The sequence below is a fragment of the Sipha flava genome, unplaced genomic scaffold (assembly GCF_003268045.1).
Source record: "Sipha flava isolate LNK unplaced genomic scaffold, YSA_version1 34_pilon_pilon, whole genome shotgun sequence".
NCBI classification, from domain to species: Eukaryota; Metazoa; Arthropoda; class Insecta; order Hemiptera; family Aphididae; genus Sipha; species Sipha flava.
Window position 1 is genome coordinate 460,369 of NW_020273045.1, and position 21,409 is coordinate 481,777.

Consider the following 21,409-nt stretch of genomic DNA (forward strand, 5'->3'; position numbering starts at 1 on the left):
AATTCATGCGCCGGCAAACAGAACAATCCGATTTATTTCTGAAGGTTTTTTATAATTAGAAATCGCACGCGTTGCGATTTGTGGTGCGTACACGAATCAGTTGGAAAAATAAATGTATAGATTTTATATCAATAAAAAATTTCAAACGTAACGCTTAATCTACATTAACTACTATTACATTATAAACGTAGAAACAGTCGGACTGTTCCTTTCCAGGAACACTGCAATCACGGTACAAAGTAATACGTATTGTACATCGTGATGTACCATGAGCAAACGTACCCGACGAGTAGCTAAGTGTTTTTGGAATTTACCAATTTACCAAAATACTCAAGGTTTTTTTTTTACCAAATCAACATGTGGGTAAGTATGTTTTAATATTGATATGGATCTACGGTAAAATATTTATCATTATTTTTGTCGCTTTGGCCGACGGGTATTATCATATTCTTTTTTTATAACTAATATTTACTATCATAACATTTTATATTTTCTTATATTTTCTATAACTACAGTAAAAATAATAAGATGTTTTCGAAAGTATAACATTTGATCATTCGTCTGCTTGACGACTAACTATTTTATACATAAGTTTTCTGAGAACTTAAACAGTATTTATGGTTGTTAAATATTATAATTTTACATCATGGATTTATGCAAATATGTGATTAGTACCTACTTCTAATTAATAACTATAGAAATTCTAAATACCAACTACTGAACAGTAGGGATGTACTTTTTTTTTTTTATTAACAATATAATAATATTTTATTATTTCTATATTATTAATTAATATTAATTTATAGTTCCATAAAATCGAAATTCAAAAATACTTAATATACCCTAACTACTAATGTAGGTACCGGGTAAATTCCCAGTAAAGATCGGGTATTTAACAGCAATTTTATTTACCTGTTATCAATAAATCACTAATTGTACGATATGTTTATTACGTTACACGTTTATTGGATTAAGAAGCCTGAAGACAATGTAAACGATAAAATTAATATTTCGTGTCGTTTCAATATCCAAAACGGCTAAAGATAACAAGGAAAACGTTCACGCAAGGATTTATCCTTACTAATTCTACTGTATTTATTTGTAAATGGTTTTACTTTTGAACTCTATCAAACGCGTACAGTAATAAATAATTTTAGCTAATATTCACGATAAAATTATGATTTATTGAAGATTGAAACTAATAAAAAACCGGTAAAACGAAAAGGTCGGAGAATTGTCCTTCGGCGCTCCATGTACCTCAAATACTAGTAGTGGACGTACCAAAGGATACTTCTTAACACAAGGTTAAAGATCAGAAGACAAATGTTTTGTTTTAGTCGCGTTTCCATTCATTTGAGACCGTTTATTAATTATAACAATAATAATATACTGTCATCGTCGTGTTCAAAGTGGGTTTTCGAACGAATGTCGGACAGTGTAACTATGAAATCTATAATAAAGTAATATAATATGTTAAATATTCGATCTCCTACAAGCTATTTTGTCATCGTTCTAAACTCGACTGAGACTTACGTAATAAAGAAATTCAATGTGAATGCGCTCGAAATATTCCGTTCATGAATAAGTGTGGTTTTTAAATCATTGAAGATGGTATATTCAGACATACTGTTTTGCTTTATTTCGTTTACGCGTGATTATTATATGCTTTATACTGATATAAAAAGCGAAAATAAAATTATGAAACTTCAACTTACAACAGGGTTGCGGCCTAACCGCAACCCATGCCCTACCGTAAAACACAAGTATTTTTACCGATATTAGTTAAACTGTTTTTAAAATTGTATTGTAAAATGTAAATAGCACTCTCGAGAATCTCGAGATCGATTGCGAAAAAAAATCCAAAAAAATATTATTTATAACTCTCATATTTTTACTCTAAACTTATTTGAGGTAAATTTTAAATAATGTTCTGTATTATACACGGTATTAAAAATTATTCACTGAATTGTAAAATACGACTCTTTTGTTTTAGTTTTTGGTCATTTTAATTTAATACGTTTGTTGTTGCTTTTTTTTTTCTTATCACGCGTAAACAATAATTTACTTCGTGGATTTAACACGCTTCGCGAGTTATCGCCATGGTTTGGCTTAAATCGCTATTCATTCGAAATTAGATTAATTTTTTATCATCAACTAATTATCTTGTATAATTAACTTTATCACAGATTGATCAGTCAATTATTTGGCACGCGTTTACTACACAGCTGTGATACAACGAAAGCTAATAAATTAATTACTAGTATATTTGTTAATTTAATAAGAAATTAAATCTTGTGAATTAGTATGATATTCACTAAACAAATTATTTTCTACTAGCATAAAGTAAATAAACTAAGATATTTTTGTGTCGCAGTGTTGTTTATTTATGCATTTTACAGTTGTAAAGAAAATAAGTGTACTTTCAATGAATTTATTACATCACATTTTATATAAAATAAATTTCAAAAAATAATTCCTAATGCATATAAAATTACATTATTTTTTCGTAATTTAAAATAAAATAAAAAAATAATAAAGAAATAAACAATTGTAAAACGTTTTTAAATTTTAGGTTTACAGTTAATGATTTTTCTATCAGCTCCTGTGAGTATTACTGAAATATAAAATTCGCTGTTATATAAATAGATTTATTCTTTGATATTTTCCTAATATTTTTTCACAATTTCCATGCATACATATTGTATTTCAATTTAAACGTAATATTTCCCATTCACATACAAAATTAAATTACACTTGAGCTTCAAACATTTTATTAAAATTGTAATAACTTCTATACCTTGGATAATTCGAGGTCTTGCATTTATTTTATTACGTTTTTTTCATGAATTAATATAACAATATATGATTATGTATTCTTTAAATTATACTCTTCGTTAATGGTTTTTTAACGATCTGACAGTCTGAATATCAGTTGTATCAGTGTTTATTTCAAATATGAACCAGACAACGATAATGGATATACATTTTTTGTTTGAGAATTTCTCTAAATTGAACTCGTAAAAAGAAAAAGACCAGTAAATGTCAGCACGGCAGCAGATGGTGTACTGTCTCCTCATATGACGACATATGCAGTTTTATTTAATAGATTTTTGTTTCGCACACATAGTTTAAAATTTGTTTAAAAACTCACGTAGAGTGTTTTATTGCTTTTTTTCTTTTTATTTACACAATTGTATTTAGTTCCGTGTCATACGCCGTTGAGCTCGCACGTTCGTCACACCGCGCACGCGATTACCATGATTTTTACTGTTTAATTATATTCATGCGTAAGAACGATATATGGGTCCGTCATGTCGCTCGTCAACCTATATTGTTCTTCCAAGCGGATTTTGAATTTCTATCTAATCAAATCAGATGCAAATTTCAATAAAAGCAAGACCTTTGTGTCGACAAACCGTAGTTCTTCTCTCCTCGTGGAAGACGATCTCCCCAAGGTTTTTAGTCCTCTTATCGTCAAAGTCTTACCCAAAGCAACACTTGAATCCACAATGCCAACATCAAACCACCTAGGTAACGAAGATAATAACATTGCAAACAAAATATCACCTTCAATATTCATAATTTATATTACTAACCATCCCGCGATGAAAACAGATTTAAATTCTCCGGTGAGTATCGACGTTTTACGGCTAATGCCAATGTTATCATCCTATTTATCAAAACTCGCAGTAATGTAGATTACTAGAAAATTATCGAATATTTTAACCGTATGGTGGTCATTTTATAACTGGGATTCGAGCTTCTCCGTCTTAAATGTGCCAAACGTCCGTCATAGAGTAAGCAACGAAGTTATATCACTTTCTAACGTTGTCTTTGATACAAACGAACTCAATCGCAACATTTACCAACTATCCTCCATCCTAAGTTCCAAAAAAATGGTCAAAAAATCACATTACAATAGTCGTTTCCCACAAAAATTCAAAAAGTGTCAGAGATTTGTCACATACATTCCTACTATAATCAATCGCATAGAAGTGTCAAATTCAGTGACGAGTATCCCATGGAGAGCTACGTCAAATCATCGGGACTACGTGCGAAGTGCGCGTTATGTTCTGATACACATACTGCTAGTTATAAAGGCTGTCCATATTTAAAATAAAAAATTAAAACACAAGAAAGATCACTCTGAATCCAATTTTATCATTAATATAACCTATAAACGTCTTTCTAGCCATAGCTGAATCCTTTTTCGCAAACACCTTATTCAGCAGAAAGCTTAGAGCAAAGACGTATGCAGAAGCAACTATGGGCAACTCAAACGATTTAAAAATCGAAATAATTTCAAATATTATATCTCAGTTTGTTTTGCAACTAAACTCTCTCATTAGTTCATCAATTTCCTTTTTATCAACATATTCATAAACATATTGATTTCCAAGAATAATTAAGTTCACTGAAATTGTAATATACTTGTAAACGTTGGGCTAAATAGGCATACTACTACGATTATATAAAAAGGAAAATAAACATACTACATCAGGTTGTTTATTTATCTTACACGGTATCTATATATTTCAGATGTATTTATTTTGGTTAAGCTCACAAAAATAAATTAGTTCCTTTAAATCAAAATATAAATTTAAAAAAATATTTACTTTTATTTCTTTGTTTCTTAAATGCATATCAAACAACTAAAAAAGTGATTTATTTCACTGAATCAAATACAACAAAATATTTTCGTTCGTCATCTCACAATTAGAGTCTTAGTCAACCGATGTATCTAACAGATAGTTTTTTGCTTTGAAACTATTTAGTTGTATATATATAACTTAGAGCAAATTCTTATCAATACTTATATGTATTCTGAAAAATATAACTGATAAACTTAAATAAACTGATGCTTTCGAAAATATCATGATTTTCTCAAAAATATTTAAAGAAAAAATAAATATTAATATAAATTTTGTATTGCACATCTAATTAAAACATTCACTGTGTGTACGTTAAAAAATTACAATTTACAAAAACACTTTTCAACAACATAAAGTGCCGTAGCGCAAGTTATCTAGCTGAATAATTTATAAAAATGCCGCTCAAATACAATTAATATCTGTTTATACAAAATAGAACAGAAATATCATATAAATTAGACTAAATATTTAGATGTCGTGAAACTTGTAATTATTTTAATCATGTTGAGATAACTTTAATAGGGAAAAAATTAAAAAAAAAAAAAAACATTGGGTATAGTCCATTTTCGCCCCATAGTGCTCTGATGGATGTAGACAGTGGCACTTGAAAAATGAGGTACTGCCTGTCGATTTATGGCTCATATGCACCCATTTCGTATAATACGTTGCTATTTGTTACTATGCTATTTGTTATAAACAAATTTCTACAGGAGTGGAATTTAAAGTTACGAAAAATTAAGCACTCATAGATATTAGTAATATTTCATTTTTTTGATATCCATTTTAACTTAAAAGTGTATGACGAATGACTAACGTAACCAATTTTGTTGCCTTAATGCAGGGGTTGTGAACTTTCGGCTCTTTAACGTGCAATCTGTGACTCTTTGGAAAATGCACTATGATACATGTAACATATTTGTCAAAATTGGATTATAATTTTTTTTTTTTTTTTGCAATTCTTTTACTTTTACTATTTATTGCATGCCTATACATAATGTAATTTTGGACATGTCCGGTATTGTTATGAAACAATATTTATGTTTGAAATAAAATGTATGTTCTAAAAATTAAATTTTTTAAAATGTTTTGAATACATTTACGAGCTCAAAAGTTATCGTCCATTTGCAATATTATTTTCCATAAAAAAAAAAAAAAAACGATTTAAAAGTAGCACAATATATTTTTCAGGTTCTCAATAAATTTGTTAGTTAAGTTTAAGTTAAAAAATAACTCACTTATATTGTCACATTTAAATAATTGTTGATGATCCATTGCTGATTTTTTTAATTTTTTTTTTTTATATTTACATAGGTGATACCCACTTTTTTAATAATATAAGATTGTATCTACTATCGCTATGGAATTATGTAGTTATTGAATGAATAGCATTATATATCTAAACGATATTTGATTTTCCGCGTAAACAATGATAGTTTTCAAGAGACTTTATATATTATTCACATTCTGTTATTATATAAATATGCCCTAAGTTAAACTATAAATTAATATTAAACAATTTTAATTCAAATATGTTCTTATGATAAAACCTTAAAACGGTTTTAAAATAAGTTAAGTTTGTATATACATGATTTGATAATAACAATGACTATGACAAATAACACTAAATTATTATGGTGATTGAACAGCTTTTGATTTAAAGAATAAAATTCAACTGTCATTGTGATGCAAAACCTAAGCCTGCAAATAAGCCAAAATAAAACTTCTTCTTCTTTTTTTTTTTTTTTGGATTTCTGTACTCTAGAGTATGTTCAATAAAGTATAACAATATGTTCATAGAATAGTATATTTTTGTCACAAATTCAATTCACATATTGCCATCCTTATTATATCTTATCAGAGTATGACAGTAATACGTATTCAACTTTTTTTTTTTATATTTTTTTTATTATGTTCATCTTTAACACACCCTTTTCCAATAATTGGATTTGAAATCGATGTTTTTTACTGTCAATTTACATAACCGAAATTTAAAAAAAGGAAATGGTTTTTTTTTTTTTTTTACAATTTCTTACTCTTATTTTCGTACTGTAGGTAAGAGTAATAAGTCATTATGAGTTATATAATCAGCTTATTTTTTTAACATTAAAATAATTTTAATTTTAAAATTTTCAAGTTAAGTATTAAAATAAATGTATGTGCTACACAGCTCGTGAAGTCACCAGTAAAGTAGAATTTTTCAGCAGTTATGAATCAATGAATCGTAATTGTACGTATTGACTTGTAATTGATCACTTTCAAGATCTGCTTGGTAGGTGTTGCAATTAAATTATATCTACAATATCACCATAGACACAAATAAAATCGATTTAATTGTAAATGGATTAATGCGAAAAAAGAAAAAATAAACAACCAAAAACTAAAAAAAAAAAAAAAAAATGGTATTATATCGCGATAAGGTTTTGACTTGAAAAATTGTAACGCTAAAATTACAAGGGTACAACAAGCCTGGAATCCGTCGGAGCTTTAACGCATAGTCAAGTAATATATTATCAACATTTCCGATTTCGGTCGTACAAAATGTGAAACGTCTTAGGTTATTTTTTCATTATTATGACGGACGTAAATAAATAAATTACACGCAGGAGTGCATTTACCGAAGTACGATGTAGTGGCGCTATTGTAATATTACTACGCGGACGTCTACCTCCGTCGTAATATAAATTGGATATCACGGACGGTGACCGGAATCACGGTTATCGGGTGATCGCGTATCAAGGAAGACGGTAATCATCGGACCTGTCAGGAGACGCAGCTATCAAGGGTCGGTGAGATAACAATACCGCGTTCTGTTATTATATTTGGCACGCGCGTCATCATATTATATTCACGTGGAGTGCGTTTTTCGATAAAAATCGTTACTTTTGTATTCATATATACATATTATAAAATAACGCATATGTACATACGTTATTTATGTTCTCGTTTTCCATATCAACAAGGTAATATTGTTTTCAAAATCATCGGTCGACCGAACTCATGGCAAAGTGTATTGAATTGATTTCCGTTACCTAACCGCGTCACCGAAATTATCGTTATAACCGATGTTTTCTACGTACATTTCAATGATATGGACCGTGAACCAACGTTAAAGGAGTTTATTGATTTCTTTTAACTAGACAAATTTTTTGTAAATTTCCATTTTAAGATTCCCATCAATTGGAAATTTAAAAAAACAAAAAATAACAATTTAAGAACAATTGGCCGATGCAAAAAAAAAAAAAAAAAAAAGTATAGGAATAACTTAATATATTATTTATATATTAATTATTTATAAATATAATATTAATTATACTTTATTTATTACCAGTGTCGAAATCGTGGAATGTTTTTTATCGTTGATTAACTAAGTAATTAAAAACATTAAATTACTCTTCAAATCTAAAACTCATACTATTAATAAATAACATACCATGGTCTATGCCATGTGATTTTTTTGGTTGACTATTTATAATAGCTACCATATCTTCTTCGGAATTCAAATTGTTGATTGTATCTGACGGGAACCCAAGTGATGAAATTCCTAATCTTTTTGAGCAACCAAACTGTTTCGCTGAGCGATTTTCCTATACCTGAAAATACATTGTATATGTTAATTATACCAGTTTTAATTATTAAATTAAATTATAACTGCGATATCCTGGCTTATATAAAACGAATAATAATATTTTAATTATTTATAAATATTTATTCTTACTTGAATGGAAAGCATGGTCTTTTTTCGAAATTGAATACATTTTAATGCTGTTGGCCAGTCTGTTGAATTATTTTCTGCCGTCCAAGTAGTCGGCATATCTTCAACATTTCGATTTGTCCATTCTATCGACCATTGTGAATGACTATTTCAAGGTTTTCCGTGAACGATTTTAATATCTCCCCGCATTTCATTAAGTTCCCTTATAATGTGATTCACGAATTCTCTACCATTTTCAGAGTGTAATATTACTGGTGCTCCAAAAATGATATAAATATCCATTAAATTAAATTTTATTTATTTTTCCCGCTTAGTTTTAAGGGGTTGTAAGATTCGTTAACTTCGTTAAGTGATCCTGATAATTCATTATTTAACGAAAATCATTAAAACTTTGTGACTGTATATCTATTAAATCCATCTGTGCACGTGAATTAAATACATTATGAAATATAGGTTTTGAAACCAGTCCTCTTTTTGGATTTGACGATTTTTTTTCTCGTAATGGACACAATGTTTCAAGTACATCATAATTGCTTCTTTCGTAATATTACAGTATTTTTTTTTATGATCAAATATCATCCTATCATGACCACCATGACCAATAGTCAATATGACAAGTATGAAGAATATCAAACAAATCATCGGTAGTTACGTAATAAAGGAAACCCAACTCATTACATTTTACATTCTTAATAAGACGCTATTTTCCACTTATTGATATTATGTCGTATTTTTATAATCTTAAGGATTTTTCTTTAAACCAGTCGTATTAAAAATTATTTTAGAAGTTTTTACTTAATTTAGTCGTTCATTATACTCTCTGACACTCAAAAAAAAAAAATAAAAAAATGTATTATCTTCACGTTTCTTAATCAATAAAGAATCAATATTTTTTATTAAATTGTTCACGCTTATTGGTCGAATCCATTATTAATAAAAATTGAGATTTCACGATTTACAAATACATGGTAGGTATACACACAACGGATACAAACCAAGAACGTTTGACTGAAAGGATGTAATACAATTTAATAGACATATTTGGTGCAATAGCCTCTTTCTATGAAAATTTACTTTTATAGAGATTATACAGCAAAAACTATTCTACGTACTAGTGTGATAAACAGATATGTAAAATTACTAGTACATTTATTAAATTACAGTGGACTTATCTTATTTCTTATATCTGATACAAAAATTAGATTTAGTCTTCAAAAATGGACTAATCTGGTTATTGCTGGTTATTAAACTCATAGATAAATTAATTTTCATCAATTATTTTATTAAAGTTTAAATGAAATTTATAATTTTATGAGCGATAAATGGACACCCGAAAAATGACATTGACTAAACTTATCAGTCAATACAGGAAATATTCACTGATTGCCCCCACAATTACTGATCTATACCGTCAATACTGACATTAATCTAGCCATTACGAACATTGTATGAATTGCCGATATTGATGGTAAAACATACATAAATTATTATTAAGTCTTTAAATTTTTTAATTGTATTTGTAAAATAGGCTATTTATGTTTTTTTTTTTTTTTAAAACTGTATTTAAGCCTCCAGCGTGTGTATTTTTTCAAAATATATATGTAAAATATTTATAATTTAATAACAAATAAATACTTATGCCGAAAATGTTACTCGCTATTAGTGATTTCGCTGTTATTGTTTTCGCTGTTAAAATGTTTAGAAATTGTTGCTTTCCCTGTTCATCTGTCACAATTTCGATTTTATCGGTTTTCACATGGACTGGCTTTTGATAAAACAAATATTCATACGATGTTCTTACAAACGCAGACGGGACGGGGCTGGCTCGTAGTGATATTATCATGCTGAAACGCAGAAAACGTTCGGGCTGCGGGGAAATGTCCAGTTATATTTTTTCCGGATCTTCGGAGAAGAAAAACGGCAAAAAGAAGGTAGTATAAATAATTTGATATTTTTAAATTCCGACCGGAGTATCGGATGCCAATTATAAGTGATATATTTATACACCTACGCGCTCAACTCGTTGTCGAGGGACCATCGCGTTTCTGCCGGTTGTCAACGGCGAACCCGTTACGTCGGCATGAATCGATACAATATTATAATAACGTTTCAATGTCCGGGAACAAAGATATGATCGGTGTTCTCCGTCAAACCCTTCTCGTGATCCCGAACGGATATCACTCGCAGACGACAAATCTGACTGTTGGTATATAATAATTAAAAAACCAACAAGCTAATTCACCCGTCTTCGTATACGAGTTGTCCGATTATTCGAACTTACATTTTTATAACGGTTCAATTTCGTTACCACATGAAGCTAGAAAAAAATGAAACAAAGGACGAATGACATACCTACCGACAGTATTTTTATGCATTCCATCATACATTTTGAAACAAATCATGCAAATCTACAATGACTTTTGAAATACTATATATTTTTAATTGTTTTGATTAGTTGCGTAAATATATAATTTATTTTCCCAGTCAACATTATTAATAATCATCAATTTTCGAAAAAATTTAATTTATAATTAATCATGACCGATGCAGAGATCTGATTTTTCGATGCCTGCTAGTCTTACACCTCTATGGGTAGTTATCGGAAATCAAAATTACACGAGAAATTTAAGATGTCTGAATTCGAAAGAATAATCCATCGCCATCGTAAGAATTCTCGGTGTATACAGTTAGACAGCGCTTGAGAATGGTAGACGTATAACACGTCGACAGTTTTATCTTTAATTAAGCGCGGTAGTGTAAGAAAAATACCGCCATTATTAGATGCATTATAAATAAGTACTCGGTTAGTTAACTTGGAGAGTTTAAATCGAGTTTAAAACTTTCTCCGCAATATACCTACTCTGTCATTAAAAAAAAAAAGCCCACATTATGATTAATAAATATTAGACGAGTGCTTTCGAACATTATCCACGACCAACAAAATACCATTTAATATTTATGTTCATATAGAAGGGTAATAGATTGTACATATCAAATATATTCGAGTATTTGAAAATGAGAGAAAAAATGTAACTAATTCATCGCACACAATATTTTCTATTGTACATAAAATGAAATCATTATGTTCGTATATAGTAATGGTTTTTTTTAAATATTGCTGAAGAACAAAGAAGAATAATTAATCTGAAAATATTATTATTAACTTGTACAATTCTTGGAATAATGTTCTAAATTTGATTTTCGTTTTGCTTATAAAACTGTTATGAACAACAAAATTTTCGAGACTGCATGTGTTCAACGAAAAGTGCTGCAATATCTTAGTTACCCTCTAAAATCGAAGATATTATCAATATCCCGGAAATTTATTCAGGGACAACACGATACGAAGAAAAAAACAACTAGTATCGTATAGTACTTACGAGTCATTGAACGAATTTCAGATTCACAAGAAAACTGACTCTGAATGGATATAAAACCTGTCGTTTTTTTAACCAAACCTATTTTTCAGCAAGTGAATCGATACCGAAAATGTTTTTTACACATTTTATGGTCGTAGACGATATTAATATTTATTTAATTCATGTAGAAGCGATTTCTTCCTTATCGCCGCAATCGTACTTTTTTGGCATCCGATCTTATTGATTCGCGCCTTGTTCGATTTGATTATACGATTAAAATTATTTATGCCATTTTTTTTTCATCTTTCCGAACGGAAACTCGATTATCACTACTGCAGTAGCGTAACCAAACAAAATTTGTGATCGTGCCCTATTCGTGTTCTACCGACGTAATCTAATTTACACAAGCCAAGTGCTCTCAGATTTCGTGTGTTTATATATGTATTAAAAATGGTTATTATAAACAGTATTATAAACGGTTCACATAAATTATTCTCAATGCGCGTGTAATGCGGGCGCATTACAATATAAACTGTGTTGCGTTACTTTGTACCTTCAAACCAAGGAATATTATCAGTGCTCTATCGAGGCTCTACCGGGCTTACAAAGTTTCTCAGCCATACAATCAACTTCGCCGTTATCGCGTGATATTTTATCGATTGATAGTAAAACGTAAAAATATTGTGATTCGAACACTCCATTATCTACCAGTAATAATCATGTTTTGATTTCACGACATGCATCTGCAAACTAAATACAATTATAATTCACGTGAAAGGCGAGAGCGTGAAAACTCAAAATGCGAATAGAACTAATAAATCCTTTACACTGTATTTATGAATTGATGCACGTGAACAAAATTTAAAATTTAATTGAAATTAAACCTACATCGTTGCTGACTTTGCAGATACTGTCCAGATAATATCCAGATATTGTTGACATCGCAGTCGCAGTCCTTGACCGAAGCAATTAACGCGATGAACATACGGTTTTGGGTGGTCAGGGTTGTAATTCATAGAATTATAAGGGCTGCAAAGACGAAATCGTGTTTCTAATAAAACCGATCGTTCGATGATTCTCAGACGTTAATACAATCACTGACTTCCACCGAAATTATGGACTCGGTTGCTGGTTAAAGGCACTCCTATGTCATTAATTTTAAAATGATTCCCAGTACTAGCTATCAATGTCATAATATTACGACGGTATATTACAAACGATATAACGACCCAAACAAGCAATATTTACATTTGCTTAATTTAACGGCAATAATATGTCAGGACATCGATGCGATTTTCGTATATATAAAATACAATATGTATTGCATAGCACGGAAGAAGTGCCGATTATGTGACAATGCATATTTAATCAAATATTAGTGCATAAATATCTTGCTTATTTTGTAGTGCGTGGATTTACTTATAACTGTGTAGTGTATACTGTATAAAGATTGTTGTATACTACATACTAAAATAATACAAATAAAAAAAATTCGAACATTATGAACATAAACATTGATATTTAATTGATTAATCGAAAACAAATCATCGACATCAAAACATTGATGTATCGACCTAAAACATCGATGCTTTTTGCCCATCCCTAATTGAGACGCCTTTCTTTCAAAATACGCCCTGTATGTAGGTCCATTATCACCAACTTCTAATGCAGGCCCTGATAGTACGCATATCTAGGAATGCCAAAATGCAATTTGTCGACATCACATAGCTGAAAAATTTAATAATTTAATTCGTTCAACATTAATGAATCTCTTATGATAAGCGACTTTTAAATGTATGTGTTTATATTAGTAGAAATAATAATATGTAGGTGGTGAAAATTAATTTACCGAAAACTGTTTGGCAGAAGAATGAAAGGTCTGGGTAATTGAATACACCATCTACCTAAAAAAAAAAAAAAAAAAAACAATAATTTACATAGGTAGACCAACAATAATATAACAAAACAAAATAAACAAACAGTATATAAATAATTAGTTATAATTTATTATCGTTTACTAGCGCAACCATGACGACTCTTTTGCAGTTAGTTTATAATAATTAAACTTTTTGTTTGTTTATTTACTTATTTTTTTTAATGGTTCATACACGGTTCACAATTTATTCAAACAATATGATGCTTGCTTATACATCATATTAAACCTAGAAGAAAATATCACGTTCTAGTTAGTTTGTGTGCAAGTGTTTTATGTAAATGATGCTACTCGAACTAATCAAATGCGATCGAAAATCCAGACGGCATCAGTGAGAAAATGGTAGCCAAAGCAAACAAAACCGCGAGTGTTTGAATATTTAGTGAGCAATGATAGTGGTGGATTTGAGGGGACGGAGAGTCTAAAGCCCACGGTTAGACCACAATATTCGTGGCATAAAAACTATGAATAGCTCTGGCTGGTCTTTTTTTTCGTATTATGTAAATATTAAATATTGTTAACTGAAGAGTACATCAGATATATTGCATTGTACCTAATACTTTTACGCTAATACTAATTATAATAAATACCTTTACATTGATGAACGATTTTTTTTTTAAAAAATATGTGTTACAATAAATATTTACATTGATTTGAAAAATTATGGGTCTCCTCCCCTACCACCCCTTCTGAAAAAAAAACCGGGACCTGCTATAGCGCAATGATGATAATCGAAAAGATAACATCGCAAAGGGACGCGCGGAACGCTGCTTCGTCGGACGTCCGTTGCGGGAGGATGACGACAGTAAAAATATTACCAACGTCTCTAGTGCAGGGACCGTCTGCATGTTACAGTGCGGTGGGTTTTCGGTTGTGTCGTCCCTCCGAAGAGTGTTGTTTGAACATTGTAAACCGTTGTGTATGAACACGGACGGACAACACAGAACGGACTCGATATCATTTTTATGATCTATGTGGTCTTGAATTAATGGTCATGGTTAATGAAATCAATAGACATGTTTAAGGCAGTACGATTTTGCTCGTGATTTATTTTTTTGAAACCCTGGACGCGTAAACTGAAACATCAAAACTTTGACCGATAGCATTCACATTGTTCGATACGATACGTGTAATAAAATGAAAACTTTTTTCCTTCATTCTAGTCGAGGAATTAGACGGTTTCCAAATGGTTCGTATAGAACACCGTTTTTCAACATTTTTAACGTCGCGACCCCCTATATAGGTTAAAAATAAAATCGGTCAACTCACTCCCTTCCTTAGAATAAAAACCAACCTAAGCTTTTATCTGTATTACCGGTTACAAAATATATTTAATATCGTTAATCGTTGACGAAACAGAACACTAGTCTTGCTAGATGAACAAATTGAAGTTTATGGTGTTTTTATACTGCGAACTAAATTTTTTAGTAACGTAAGTAAAATACTGTTTTTCTACATCAGCGTTTAATTATTTCTGATAGAAGTGACACACCCCAAGTTGAGGAACGTCGGTGTTGAACACCACCCGCGACCAAATATGGTGTACGCATCAGACTTCCGTGCCGATTTATTAGTTGATTCACGATATACTCGTATACTAATATATATCTGATAATAATTATACTGTTACCGATACATTTATTAATTTAATCGATAAGGAAAGGGTGCCCGATGTTTACTCAACGGGTGTTAAATACACGTGAATTAAAAACACGGATCTGAATATATAAACCGGGTGTCTACCCCTCGTTAGTTAGTGTAGGACCCCGGGTAGCCGCGTAGATTTGAAAAACAGACGTTCATTTCGTGTGTTGCCGGCCGTCGGTGACGAAAGATCGTCGGGCGAGTACTCGCGGTAAAACGATTGTCGTGACGTGATGTTTAACTGTTGCGCGGTAAAAGGGGTACGTGGACATCGATCGTTTATGCAAATGAAATTCATGTTACGCGCACGTACACGATGTTTTCGATGCGAAAACGGCTGCACACGGCCCCCGCGGAAACGGTCGAAAAGGATGAATTCGCTCCCTCGGGGATTGCACGCGCGCAACCAAATAATACGGAACGGAACAAATATCTATGCACGGCGAGCTCACGGGTTTTTCGATTATTTTTTTTTTTCATCTTCCACTCTTCCGTTATTGCATCCTCGCCAATCATCGAGCCACGGCGAGGCTATCCGATTTCTTTGATCGCACTCGCTTCGAAGCCGAGAGTAACGTTCTAATAAATCTCAAGTTCTAATATCGGAATCAGCAGATCATCATTAGACACTCGTATTAGCGATCGAACCGAGCGTGAACATTAATATTACGCGCTGACATCAAACGGCAGCTGAATTAACTGTCGTTCTTGGAATATCTTTCGTAAACAGTTTTCAAAATATTCATTAACAACGGTCCAAACGATAACATTAACGAATTAATTATTGCGTTACCTTTGTAGTGTTGTACAACAATACATTGGAATGTGGCTTCATTATTCTCCTACTACTCCAGCTGGTCAACATCATAGTTTTCCGTAATTGTTTGCGTTGGACTTGATATGTTTCTAATCGATTTCGCTCCGACCCGTGGTGTGATTCTGTGCCACAGGGACAACGATTTCAAACACCAATGACTTAACACGCGACGCAGTGGTTGGATGTGAGTGCACTACGTCTTAGACGCTACGGTATACAGATAAAAATAATACACAGGATTCCGTTTCTTCAGAAAGTTTAGACAAGTGAGGGTAATGAAGGGCCTAACCGTCGATTAAAAGTACACTTAACAATCATGCAGTTCTGTTAGATATTATTATCGAAATCTTAGCATCTTCGTAAACGATACGTCATGTCCAACTGAGTTGTTGATGACGTGTTAGGAGCTGAAATTTGAAGCGTCTCAAATTCCCTATCGGCTGTTTTCCCCAAATAATTTTTCTTTATTTTAATTGATAAAATAAGTCTTGTTGACCTAATTAGTATTAATTTATATGGTACAGTTTATTGTTTTTTTTCACATTATGCAAAAAACAATGGATCGAAAAAAAAAACTAATTGATATTTAAAAATAGACGGAGTTTCTAAATCACAATAGTTTTTTCTTAGGTATTATTATATTACTAAAAGACAAAACTTATTTTTTTCTTTCGAGAATTTATAATGGGCATTAAATAAAATTCATAGAAAAAAAAAGTTAAATTATGTGTGTGTAATTTAATTAGGTCTTTGTAAAGATGAATCATCAGAAACCCACTACTAGTAACTCTAATCCTCATTATGTATCTACGAAATCAATGATTTTATTCGTTTTACAAAAATAAATAATTACACCAATCACATGAGTATAATTTTATAATTCAAGACAATTATACTTTAAACTTCACAATGGTAACTTTATGTGTTAGTTTAAAATTCAACTTTTTTATAATTTACATAATCGTTTTAAAAAATTATTCGTTCATTAATAATCTAAAAATCGTATATTTATTTAAAAAAAATATCAACCATTGGTTGTCGTTTAAAATCGAAGTTCAGTTTAGTATGAAAAGACAACGAAACGACACGCATAAAAATTATTCTAGTTTCAAAAAAAATGTATAATGCAATAATAAAATGAAAAACACAAATCATGAACATAATATTTGCATAGCGTTATGCTTGTTTAAATTACAAAAAAAAAAAGCACCCTTTTTAATTTACTTTCTTTTTGCTGATATTCATGTATAAATGATTTATGATTTGTATTTTAATAAAAACAACACATTAATAAATAATTAAAATCGTATAAACCATCCATACAAATAGTTTCGGAGTACGCGGTGCACTTGCACGTTTTTTTTTTCTTCGGACGAACTCGGAAACGTAGAAGTGTCATTGGATTTCGCACCTATACGATCCTCGTGTTGTGATTGCGTTGATTTCTTGTGCACAGGTGTGATGACGAAGAAAACGTTTCACGCGGTCGCGTGGTCCGATACCGTTGTTTTTCATCGATTAATCGCTTCATTCTTCTACCTTTCAGACCGCGGATCGCACACGGGCCCACCCTGTCTCCACCGAGATGGAGGCCCAAACAGTCGACGACAACCTGTTGCGGAACTGCACGGCCATGGTGCTGTCGGCGGAGTTCGAGCGGTCACCAAAGGAGCTGGAACGTTACAACGCCACCGCGCTCCTGGCGATCCTGGGCGAGACGCTGCGGGCGGCCGGGCTGACCATGTCCAAGCGCACGATGGCCAAGGACCGTTTGCACGACTGCGTGTACCCGATGCCGGAGCCGTCGCACAACATATCCACGTGGCACAAGCTCGTCTGGTCGACCGTCTTTAGCGCCATGCTAATCGTGGCCATCGCCGGCAACTCGATCGTCATATGGATTGTAACAGGTGAGTGGAAGCTTGTTACGCTTGTATGATTCCGGTTTGAAAAAAAAAAAAATTAGGAAATTCAATAATTCAACGGTTATACACACTACATAGACACGGGAAAACAGAACGTTCGTTTACATCGCATCTTACGTTACTGGCTTATCGTTTGTACGTGTAAAACACGTGCTAAAATTATTCATCCCTGGGTGGTCCATTGAAGGCGAAGCCTTCTCACACCCCCTACGTTATAACCGGTACAAAATGTTTTAGTTTTGCCATTCAATTGTAAATTTAACAATTTTACAATTAAATCGATATCACTGATGAACATCATTATTTTTCATCGATAAGCGATCAAATTGGCAAACGGTAAACAAAAACCAAATCCTTGATCGTATTGCTTCTGTATATATACATGTATAACGTTTGTGCATTTTACTTCCGTGGTATCAATGTATTACCAAAATTAAACTCTTATAAGTGTAAAATAATTCTTTTCATACAATATTTTTACTTCAAAATAGATGAGGGGGGGGGGGGTGATAAACATTCCCTGCCCCCTCCCCATCTTTGTGCCGGTGAATGTATTATCTTATGTTGTGATTTGCATTAGAGAAATAATTGTGAGAATAAATTTCACGCGTTGTCGATGTTAGAGAAGGTTTTTGGACATTATAGCCGATAGGAGGAATATACGGAAAGTTATTTTTTGGTCATATGGGACACGAAACGGGGAAGTGGAACGAGAATAAAAAGGTGAACTTTGAAACAAAGTCGATACGATTTTATTATTTTATAAAGTGAAATAAGGAGTTAAGGATCGAAAGATTACGTCTACGTCCGGCTGAGGCATCCAAACCTGGATAAATACAGTTACTGGGGTATCGTTACGAAGCTCCATGAGAAATTTTGCGTATAAAGACTGATGATCGTACAAAATAAATTGCTTCCATATAGATCCTCGTCCATATAGTTTTCAGCCTTGATGATGATATAATATGCTTCCGGGTTTGATCGAAAATGTGATTCTGCCTCCGCGCGCACATAGTATGTACGCTATTATTTTATTTTTAACGACCCTTTAATAAAAAGTTTTCGGTCAACAACATTGAATTTAGATTTCACGGTTATTAATAGAGCCCGAATTTTAATCAAAAGTGTATTATTTTTCACGTTCTAGAAACTATGCATTCCAAACTCTACGATTCAATTCACACGACAGATACCTTTAGAGTTGAAATTTTTATTTTCATATTGAACAAGTATTCCATTTTCAGAAAAATTTAATACATTTCACGAGTTTTTATTGTACAATTAATTTTGAATTGTATTGAATAATATTATAATTACTCAAAAATTAAAAGAAAAAAATAGTCGAGGAGAACAAGAAGAAGGATAAAGAAAACGGTAGAGATTAGATACGGATAGTGGTAGTGAGTTTGGATTATTACCTTTCTCCTTGTTTAAGGAAAGGTTTTCTAGGTAACAAATGTTCGAGAGCCGATCAATGCAACTGGACAATCTTATAAGCTAAACGAAATGGCACTTACTTGTTCCGTAGTAAATATTCAAGTTCCGATGAGCCGGTTACTTTTGACCGCTATAGATGTAAAGTGAGATTGAAATCAAGTAATACAGACATAGGGCTTAGAGGGCTGATACTGGACACTTTTTGACATTTACACAGGAAACAGTCAAATCATACACAGAAATAATCGAACGTAGAAGTTTTCTACAAGAACCTCCTCGAAGGGTCTCGGCGGTTGGTGAGCACCAATGACTATGAGGTCGGTACGCGCAAACTGCGGGCCTATGGTGAAGTGTTCCGGAAATGGTTTTGTACCCTTGTCATTAGATAAGTATAGTAAAATGGATCTTGGACTGGTCCTAAATTAAATACTGACTTGAATACTTAGAATGCCAGTGGTGTATTGATGCCTTTATTGTTTGGTATTGCATTGTCTGCGCGCTTATCGAAAAAAAATCGTTATTTATCGGTTTGTAACATGTTATATATTTGGATGGTATGCACCACTACAATTTATTTATGCCATGCTATTTAATAGAATAAAGCACATCAAAACAAAATTTTTATTATCTTTATTAATATAAATGGATTGTCCAATGTAATTGAACATAACTAATGCAATGCTAACACATCTCAACTGGTGAAGTAGCTGAACGTGGAATTTTAAAGTACTTTTAAATATACGAGTATATATGGTACTATTACTGTTCGAATGAATATTATAGCTCCTAAAACTGATACGGTTGTGCACTGATTACCGGCCAAACCCATCAACGTCGTGTCATCTTATCATGTTATCATTAGTTATTTTAATTCCATAGTCATGTAACTACTTTTGATTTCAAAATACAAGTGTTTTTCCAATTTTTTTGTAATTAAATAAGAAATGTAAATAATGGTTTTGTCGTTATTCAAAAACATATATATATATATATATTAATAACATTGTACATCACAGGATCAAACATATATTCAGACTTAAGTAGAATACTATTTAAAAATATTTGAAATAAGTATCTCAAATACTTAAACAAATTAATATTCCGAATAAGCATTTAAATAATTTATAAAATTAGTATTTTAAATATACTATTTAGATTATAATAAAAGTTTCCAAATACTTAACAAATATTAGTTTACTGAGATGTAATGGATTAAAAAAAATAATAGTAATTATAATAAAAAACGGTTGTGTTCAGTCTTGACGTGAAATTCATTGTACTTCGGATGCAAAGTATATAAAATACGCTATTATTTAAATAATAGACTGCCGCATTCAGTTATATGATGTTTTTAAGTACATAACACCGCTTTTATAAAAAACATAATTTTTTAAGATCGTGTTACAACACATCAAACATTTTCCGTAGTTGCCATATATTTATTTTTAGTATCTTCTACGATCTCTGTTATTTCGATGCAAATATACATGATAGCAAAACCATGGAGAAGGCAGTTTAATATTTTTTGTATACCGCTCAAAATAAATATCCTAACCGCCTATCGCTCGAATAAAAAATATAAAACATCTCATCTGATATAATTATTCTTGATCCCGGTCCAGTATACCGAAATATAACAATGGATTTTTAAATGCTATTCAAATAAGTGGATGAGTATAGAGGAGTATGGTATGGGTATTTTTATATCAAAAATATAAAATTTTAAATTAAAATAAAGTGCTATAAAAATAACGGCGAAGTATTATTGAACATGTCTAAGAATGTCAATATAAATGAAAATAAAATTTCTAGCGTGAATTATTGTGTTTTTTAAAATAAATGAAAATATCTAAGCACGACTGTTTTCGATTTAAAATATTATCATCAGGTATAAAAAGCACACTAAAACTTTTATATAAAATTCGTATGT

The 21,409-nt window shown here is 31.4% G+C and overlaps 1 protein-coding gene across 7 annotated transcripts in view; it reads left to right on the top strand.

Moving 5' to 3' along the window:
* Window positions 1–21,409, top strand: part of LOC112687439 (tachykinin-like peptides receptor 86C) — a 196,265-nt gene that overhangs the window by 79,317 nt on the left and 95,539 nt on the right. For 4 of the 7 annotated variants that reach the window (XM_025560159.1, XM_025560162.1, XM_025560161.1 and 1 more), the window contains one exon: window positions 17,664–18,027. In XM_025560159.1, the coding sequence (XP_025415944.1) occupies window positions 17,703–18,027 (325 nt within the window). In that variant the 5' untranslated portion in view covers window positions 17,664–17,702. Of the gene's footprint in view, window positions 1–3,219; window positions 3,630–17,663; window positions 18,028–21,409 lie in introns of those variants that run through there. The other 3 variants (XM_025560156.1, XM_025560155.1, XM_025560158.1) reach the window with 2 other exon arrangements.